Source organism: Gymnogyps californianus, chromosome 22, assembly GCF_018139145.2.
Source record: "Gymnogyps californianus isolate 813 chromosome 22, ASM1813914v2, whole genome shotgun sequence".
NCBI lineage: Eukaryota > Metazoa > Chordata > Aves > Accipitriformes > Cathartidae > Gymnogyps > Gymnogyps californianus.
In genome coordinates this window covers 7778797-7787610 of record NC_059492.1, presented here as the reverse complement: position 1 = coordinate 7787610, position 8814 = coordinate 7778797, and the positions used below count along the sequence as shown (strand labels likewise).

General features: G+C 57.7%; 2 protein-coding genes across 2 annotated transcripts; one reads left to right on the top strand and one right to left on the bottom strand.

The window, feature by feature from the left end:
• Positions 1–768: 768 nt before the first annotated feature.
• YRDC (yrdC N6-threonylcarbamoyltransferase domain containing) lies at positions 769–4370 on the top strand. The gene is made up of 6 exons (XM_050909720.1): positions 769–1000; positions 1222–1417; positions 1748–1862; positions 2208–2327; positions 3088–3230; positions 3582–4370. The coding sequence occupies exons 1-6, from the start codon at positions 769–771 to the stop codon at positions 3643–3645; spliced, it is 870 nt and encodes a 289-aa protein (XP_050765677.1). The 3' UTR covers positions 3646–4370.
• A 131-nt stretch (positions 4371–4501) lies between these two features.
• On the bottom strand, positions 4502–8163 carry MANEAL (mannosidase endo-alpha like). The gene is given in 5 exon segments (XM_050909719.1): positions 4502–6170; positions 6623–6699; positions 7121–7230; positions 7750–8047; positions 8050–8163. Coding segments are annotated over 5 exon segments (1236 nt in total). The 3' UTR covers positions 4502–5533.
• Between the last annotated feature and the right edge of the window lie 651 nt (positions 8164–8814).

Genomic DNA, 8814 nt, shown 5'->3' with positions numbered 1-8814 from the left:
GGCAGAGGGGCGAGATACAGACTAAGCCCATCTTGCTTTATTTCAGAGTGCCAATTTAGTGAGATAAGGTATCAGTGCAACAAGAGAAAACAAAGTCCAAGGCCGCAGCTGAGGGAGTCGGCTATGTTCACCGGCTTATCGGTCCCGGGTTTTCCCCTGGCACTAAGGAGGAAGGCGTTCTCGGAGCCTGGAACAGAGCGAGAGCCTCCGGTCCCTTCGGGCGCTGCACGGCTCGGACCGCGGCCGCCGCGAAGACGAGCTCCTGCAGCCGTTCCCGGGCGGAGCCGCCGCGGTCGCTCGCCGAGGCTCCTCAGGGCTTCGCCTCCCGCTCGCCGCCGGGCGCGGAGCTCCCCGGGGCCGGCGCCTGCCGGGTCAGAGAACGGGGGGGGCGGGCGGGTGCGGGGCGGCGGCCGGGCGGGGCTGCCCGGGGCGCGGGGCCTCCCCCGCCTCCCCCGCCGGGCCTCCCCCGAGCGCGGGCCGCAGCTTACGCAGGGCGGGCGGCGGCCGGCACCCAGGGCGGCCTGCAGGGCGGCCATCTCCGCCGTCAGCTCCTCGCAGGCGGCGATGCGGGCCCGCAGGTGCCGCTGCCGGGCCTCCAGCAGGCTCCGCAGCCTCCGCAGGTCGTCCTCCACCTGCGGCGCAGACAGCGGTCACGGGCGGCGCCGCGGGCCGCCCCCCACCCCGGCCCGCCGGCACCCACCGCGGGCCGCCCGCCCGGCTGCCCCGCCGCCTCCATCCCGGCCCGGCGCAGCTACCGCCCGCGTCGCCATGGGAACGGCGCGGCCGCCACGCCCCCGGATGTGCGTCACCGCGCGCCGGCTGCGGGCCGGAAGCGGCGCTTGCATGCTGAGCGCGCGGCGGGCGGCTCTGGCGGGGCTGGCTCGGGCCGGGGAGGGAGCGCCGGGCCCGGGCCCGGGTCTAGGCCTGGGCCGCGCCCGCAGCGCCCGCCTGCTGCTGCCGCCGCTGCCGCCCGGTGGTGCGGCCCAGCCGGACCCGCAAGGTGCGGGCAGGGTACCCGGTGGAGGGGGGAGGCCGGGTCCGGGGGGAGGCGCGGACGGCGGCGGCGTGGAGGGAGGCCGGCCCGGGAGGGGAGGGGGGGGGGCAGTGGCCCGGCGGGGAGGGGAGCCGGGGCCGGCGCGGCGGGAGGCCCGGGGCCGGTGTGGGGCGGGCTGGGGTCCGGGCGGTGCCGGGCCGCCCCGCTGACCCGCCGGTGCCGGGCAGGCTGGGGGGAGGCGGTGACGGCCGCCGTGGGAGCCCTGCAGGCGGGCGGGCTGGTGGCGGTGCCGACGGACACGGTGTACGGCGTGGCGTGCCTGGCCCAGGACTCCGGCGCCGTGCGGAGCATCTACAGCCTGAAGGGGCGGAACGGGGCGAAGCCGCTGGCCATCTGCCTCGGGGACGTGGACCGCCTCTACAGGTGGGCGCGGGCGGAGCCCCCCGGGACCCGCCGCGGCGGGCCGGGCCGGGCCGGTGGTCTCTGCTGGGCTCCGAGGCCCTTGGGTTATACTCGTAGCCGTGTGCGGGCGAGGCTGCCCGGGGAGCCCCGCGGTACCGGGCTTCCCCGCGGGCCTGCGGCTGCCCGCGCTCGGCGCCGTTTGCGGCGGGGAGCGGCCGCGTTCTGCGCACCGGGCTGCAGAGCATGGGGCCGAGGGGAAGGGCTGCGCTGGAGCCGCTTCACGGTGCCCAGCACCGGTGGTCCGGGCGAAGCCGCGCGCCCGCCTTTAACGCGCTTCCTCTTGCCGCGCAGGTACTGCCGCGTGAACGTGCCGGACGAGTTGTTGCGGGACCTCCTTCCAGGACCTGTGACCCTGGTCTTGAAACGTTCAGAAGAACTAAATAAAGACTTGAATCCTTTCACGTCGGTAGGTCTTTGCTGCAGGGCGCATCTCTGGTTTTGAGGGCCAGTATGCTATTTTTGTGCTTCTGCTGTAGCAGCTTTTTTTCTGACGTGTGTGGTTAGCATGCTTAGCAGGGACTGGCGTTTTCCCGAAGCTGGTCCCTGTGCTGTCGTGCTCCCTGTGACTTGAACGCGGCATAACCCAGCGTTAGGGGCTAACTTAGGGAGGCACGTCTCGTATTATCGCTAGTTCAGCAAGTGTTGATGTATCGATTCTCTGGAGTATCAGCTTTAAGTCAAGAGGGCTTTAGGCAATGCAAGATTAAAAGCAGTTGCTGTGTATAACACCGTGCTCTCTTCTTCCTTGTAGCTGGTTGGTGTTCGTATTCCAAACCACCCTTTTATTAGGGAGTTGGCGCGAGCTTGCTCTGGACCACTGGCTTTAACAAGCGCTAACATCAGCTGTCAGGCGAGCACGCTGACGGTTTCGGTAAGGCTGGTTTTGCCACTAAGTGACATTATTGTGGTAGTTTGTCAGGGCCCCAGGCTCTCACAATTGGAAGCCAGCTTTCGCAATAAAACGAGGATTTCTCTGTTGCTTTTTTTTTTTTTTAAATTATGATCTCTAGTTAAAACAGCCTGCGGATATGTGGTGTGGGATAGCTGTCTTGCTGTGATCCTCACCTTAAAAAGCGAGGAGGGCAGAGCTGAAAAGTAATATTTAAAGACTTTTGCACAGCTTTTGAAGTGGGAGCCAAATCTGAAGGACAGAAATTGCTGTAGGAGGGATGGCTGTGGAATGAGACTGCTGCTGTCTGTACAGCTCCTTGCAGCCTGGTAACTAACAGTAACTCAAGGAGATGTCTTTTTGCAAAGCTTGTGACCCTGGTGATGGTATAGTGGGGCATAGCACCAGACAGATGCCCTGTCCTTGCCCCCAAATGTCTCAATAGACTTCTGGCTTTTTTTGTGCGCTCCTTAATAAACAGTGGTGCAGCTAAGAAGTCTTCAGCCAGAGAATCCTTGTGGCTTTCCTGCGTGTCTGAGATAAATCTGTTCTCAGAAATCAAACCGGGATGTGTTCATGACAGAAAAAAAGTGAGCTGACCTGACAGAGGAAGGGGAGAGACCACCTCCCTTGACACCAGAACGTCCAGGAGTGTCTGTTAAAGCATGCTAACAAACCATCTTCAGGACTGTTAGCCACATCTCTTTTTTTTTTTTTTTTTTCTTTCTTTCTTTCTTTTCAGGAATTCCAAGACCTGTGGCCTCAGTTGTCCTTAATCATCGATGGAGGCCCAATAGGGGACGTCCAGAGCCCAGAGTGTCGTTTGGGGTCGACTGTGGTTGACTTATCTGTGTCGGGGAAATTCACCATCATTCGTCCTGGCTGGTGAGCACTCTTTGCTGAACATAACTGTAGCTTTTGCTTTACTTTAAATGAAATGAAACTTTCAAGTTAGGGTGGGTCGTGTTTCGCTTCTTTTCCCCCAGCAGTTGAACCTTCACATTAATGTTGTTTAGCTTAATTACCAGCACGCTCAGAAATCTTGAAAGAGCGCTCCACATTCCAAGCCCAGGAGACCCCTTTCTAGAAGCTTCTATGTGAAACACTCCCGTTTCTGGAGTTCGTGTTCTCCTTGATTCAAAATGCAATACCGTGTCTAGCCAATCGCTCTTTCCCAGAAAATGCGGTTTAATCCTTAAAAACCCTTTTTTCTGACAGTTCTGTTTCACCCCACAGCGCACTGACATCTACGGTTGAAATCCTGAGGCAGAAGTACGGCTTGATACCAGAATCGCCTTAAGACTTCACACTCTGAGGAGGCTCTGCAGAGCTGGTGAAGCTGGGCACCGTGTGCCTGCGCGTTCAGGAAACGGGCGTTCGTGGCCTTGTTTAATAAGGTCGATGGGTTATGTCAAGGTTAATAAACAAAAGATTAAAAAAAAGATAAAAAACCAGAGCAGCAGTTGATGGGTATCTGTTAATTAGTATCACATCTGCTACGGTCTGAGAAACCAACCCAAATAGGTATGCTGACCACTTTGTGCAGCTGTACCGTTCCCAAATACCTGTCTGTTTTATTAACGTGATTAGGGCTTTGAAATACAGTAATTTGAATGTGAGACTATTCTCAGGATGGGACGGTGAAGATAGTGTCTGATCCACCCACCCCTCAACACTTACTCCATGTCTTTGTTTGTTGTATCTGCACTGAAAGCAAAGATGGAAAAGAGGTTTTTGGAGCTTTCACAGTGTTATAGCTATGGTGTTCTCTGGCTGTTTCTCTCTGTTCTAAATGTAATCAAAACCTACTGCTGAGATGAAACTGTAAGTGCTTTTGAAAATTAACAGTATTCAGATGGTCCCTACCTAGACAAGAGCTGCTCAGAAAGAACTGGCTTCCTCATAATACAAAGAATGAAAACAAGCTCTTAGCGTGCTGATCTTCATTTTTTAAATGTGGACTTCCCTCTCTTGATTTTGTTCTGAAAACAGTGCTAAGCTGAAGTAAATAGGGAATGGATGAAAGTTTCTGCTGGTATTTATTCTTCATTGAAAAGTAAAGTTTATGGAGTGGCTATTAATTAAAAAAACTGGTAAGGAACTTGCACGATTTTGTTACAAATGCTTATTTTTAAGACATTTGTTGTCCATCACTTTTGACAGATTTCGGTGCTTAGCGAGAACGTGTATGGAGTCATAAATAGAACCTCATTTCACATCCAGAGCTGCCACTTCTCATTTTATTGATATAGACAACTATAAATTAATTTTATAGCTAATTTAGAAGGGTCCAAGCATGGCTAAAATCACAAAAAAGGGAAAGCTACTGTGAGCTGAACCTCTTTCAAAGCACAAATTAATGGTGTTTTCAGTTGCATTTTTATTGCAAATATTTTTTTCTCCTTGGTTCTAAAGGGGATAAAGCAACTTCAGATCTAAATTTTCAAAACATGGAACACCAAACAATCAGTTAAGAGCTTTTAGTATAGATCATTGCATTTCCTTGGTTTCCAGCACATACAGTAGTAGTAGTAAATAGTCTCTAGCGTTCCAGCTCTAATTATCTTTTGTTATTTGGATACAGTGGACCATAGTGACAACGCCCAGCGCAGAACTCCTTGGTATAGGAGAGGCTGGATAAAGTAGAGGGTATGTAACGGCATGGCTTAGTTTCACCTACAGCAGACAATTTGGAGGAGAATTTACTCCTCTTTACAGTAAGCTGATAGAGAAATGCTTTGACAGAGTTGCTAGCGGAGTGAGCGATACGCGATCGCTGCAGGCAGCGGGCCAAGGGCGTACGGTGAAACGTGTGCTGGAACTCAGCTAACCATGTCAAACATCTCGGAACATACGCACGGCAAAAAAACCCAGATCTTTGGCCCCCAAGCCAGCACTCCTTGTGACTTCCAGAGGAGCTCTGAAAGGGTCGTCTGTACTAAATCTGCAGAAAATTAGATTTGACTGCTGCTTGCAGATTTCCTGCTCCCTGCAACGCTTCCTCCTGTGAGTCCGCAGCTGGGGCTCAGGCAGTCCGTGGCACGCTTGCAGACGGCCGCTCGCGTTCAGCGGCCTGGCTGGGCTGAAGGTTCTGTGGCTGCGTCTCCTCAAGCGCTTTTTCCTGAAGCGCTGCTCCGTGCTGCAGCTTTGTCAGCGGGACGTCTTTCCGAGTAAGGCAAGTACCAAAGTCACATCAGCCACTGCTCTTTCTCTTTGCTGAAGTGTTCTGCCCACCTGCGAGTCAGCTCCAGGTACATGCTCGGCTGGTGAGGAAGGTAGTCCAGATAAAGGCGTGTCAGCGTCTTCTTGGGTACAGCCTTCTCGATCTGGGTGCCTTCGTGCCATTCGTTGAAGGAGGTGATGGAGACGATCTCCGGCCTGACCGTGAGGGCAGCCTGCAGAGCTGTTTCATAGTACTTCCCGTTGACTCTGTTCCGAGTGCTGTGGTTGTTCCAGGGGCGGATGCTGGTGTCGACGTAGCCTGGGCCAACGCTGGGGATGAACATCAGGTTGTTGGAGTCGCAGAAAGTTTTGATTGCTTTCCAGTTCTGGTGGGATGAGCCAAAAGAGAAACCGTTGGACGCAAAGTACGTGTACATGCCATCGTACCCTGCGGAGAGGATGTCGTGCCTGTGTCCCTCCTCCACCAGCAGCGCTATGAACACGGCGTCGTAAGCGGTGTTGCGGAGAGAGTGGGAGCCTGATGGCGTGAGGAGGTTGGCCCAGGATTCAGCCGGTGTCAAGTAGGAATCGTAGATATAGAACAGTGGGAGGCTCTTGCCGGTGCTGGTCTTGTACTTATAAAAAGCTGCGTGTGATCCGTATCTAGAGGAGAGCACAAAGCTTTTTCAGAGGCTGGGGTGAGAAGCCCTCAGCAGGCATTTCCATTATAAGGCAAGCATGGTGTGAGACGCGGTTTGCCGTAGGGGGTCTCCTTTCCCAGAACCTTTATCTCTGTCTTCATGGGAGTGCCTGTGCCTGCTCCTTTCCTCTTTGAAAGAAAGGGTAGAGGCGCCAGCCTACGGGTGGTAAGCTTAGAAACCTGAGCAGAAGAAAGCAATTTTGGGTTCTGAAGGCAAGGTACTGAAGTGCCAGAGAAAGCGGGATTTGATTACGACCCCTGCCCAGTACTGCCCTGTTGGCTCGCTCTAGGCAGCTCCCTCCCTGCGCACTGGTTTTTTGGATACTATTCTGATGCATTTAATTCAAAGTTCTGCACACTGTTTGTGCTTAAAGCAATGTTACGCAGCTGGGTTTAGCCTACATGAAAAACTTACTTGTCCATGATGTATCTGATATTCTCATGCACAGTGTGGTCATCGCGCCCTTTGTATGGCTGGATATGAAAGGCAACCTTCAAAAGAGACCACGGAAATGGTTATTTTCATCACACTGGTACTGCTTTCTCTGCACCCTGACCTCGCAGAAGACCCTAGGTCCGCTGTAAAGGCCCTTCTGTCACCCGCCGTGGGCAGACTGGGAGGACCCCTTCACGACACATGCAGAATACAGCAGTCTACTCGGTGAAGTCAGGGCTTTCACTGGTTTTCCCTAATGCTAGTAAAAAGTGAACTGAAAATCCCAATTATTAAGAAGAGGAAAAGCCCTGTATTCAGCTATTGAAAAATTGTTCCCATTGTCTTAAACACAAGTGCCCGTTTCTTTTAACAGTCACTGAAGCAGAGGAGCAGGGCCTCTGCCCAAGCGCAGCATCGGCTTCGTGCTGGAGTTGAACAGCAAATTTAATGGCCTCCAACAGCAGATGAGAGCCTTACCTTTATGGCGTATCTGTGCGCAGCGTCCAGTATGGAGGGCACAAGGCTGTCCGACGGCTCCCCGTTGTCGTCTGCTAGGCCGGGTGGGTACCAGGACAGGACCAGCACTCCTACAGCGGCATGTAACAGAGCAGGTCTCGGTCAAATGTGTTTTGTTCCTAAACTTTTCCTCTTCCCGTGCATCAGCAGTGCAGTAAACATTACTCGTCATTCTAACGCTTTAGAAGACCTGTGGTGTTTAAGCCGTGGTTATGACACCCTGTAAGCAACGCTCCGAGGTAGCTGTCGGAGCCTCGGGTGCTAGCAGCGCTCTGCGGGGTGGTGGGGAGAGGCACTGGGTGCGGGGGCGTGGCGGGGGATGCCGAGGGGTGCAGGTGCCCGGTGATGGGGCATTGGGGCACGGCGGAGGGGAGCGACCGCAGCCGCTTGAGTTGTGGCCCCGGTGATGCGGTGCGGGGCCTGGGGGCTGGCGTGGAGCTCGGGGCCCCTGCGGCCCCCCGGGGTCGGTGTCCAGGGGCTCGGGGCCGCCTGCCTCCCTCGGGGGGGGGCTGGCGGGCCGGCACCGGGGCTCTCGCTGCCCGCTGCGGGGCCGGGGGGGGGGGGGGGCCGTCGGGGCCGTCGGCGCTTACCGATGGCGGCGGCGCGGAGCTGGCCCATGTGCTCGGCCAGCACGGCGGGGTCGCGGGAGCTGTAGGGGCCGAGCGCGGGGTAGAAGCTGGAGCCGATGTCGTCGGGCGGGCGGTGGCGGCCGCGGGGGAAGCCGGCGGAGACGCGGGGGTCCCAGTGCGGCACCAGGGCGTGGTCCCAGTGCCGGTACCGGCCCTCGAAGCGCGGGCTGCCGTACCAGGCGTAGTAGAAGGCGTGCAGGTCGTAGGAGGGGCCGCCCGCCGCCGGGGCGGGGGGCGCGGGCGGCTTCGCGGGGGCCCGGCGGGGGCCCCGGCGGCGGCGGCGGCGGCGCGGAGCGTGCGCAGCGCCACGGCGGTGCCCAGGACGAGGAGCGCCGCCAGCAGCAGCGCCCGCCCGCCCCGCCGCCGCCGCCGCATCGCCCGCTCGGCCCGGCCCGGCTCCCGGCGGAGGCTCGGCCCGGCCCCGGGCGGCGGGGACCCCTGCTGGCGGCGGCCGGGGCTGCAGCGCCGCAGCCCCCCCCCCGCCTCGGCCCGGCGGAGCCCCGGCGGGTGTCCCTCGCCGTCCCGGCGGGCGCGGGGTCCTCCGCTCGGCGGGAGCGGGGCGCATCTCCGGGGGGTCTCTCCGTGCGGGCGGCGCTGGGGGCTGACCCCCCCGCGGCACCGACGATGCTCCTCGCAAGACCGGCCCGTAGCTCGGACCGGCCGCGGCCCCGGCGGGGAGGGCGGCGGGGAGAGGGCAGAGGCGCCCGACGGTGGGGAAGGGCAGGGGCTGCCGCCCGCGCTTGGTTCCCGAGTGCAGCCCTTGAAACGAGCGGTTGATGAAGGACTAAACTTACTCGAGGAAAGGAAAACACGCTCCAGCAAACACTGAAATGTGACTATCCGAGCTGTTAAAGGAAATAACGTTTTAATTGGGTGAATCTGTTATGCACGAATGTTACAGGCGATAAACTCCTGCTAAATGGAAACCCAGTAATGAGATGAACCTGTCGAGGGAACAAATTGCCTGCAAATCAGAAACAGGCTTCCGAGGCGCCCCAGCAGCTTTGGGGCTTCCATTATTTCGCT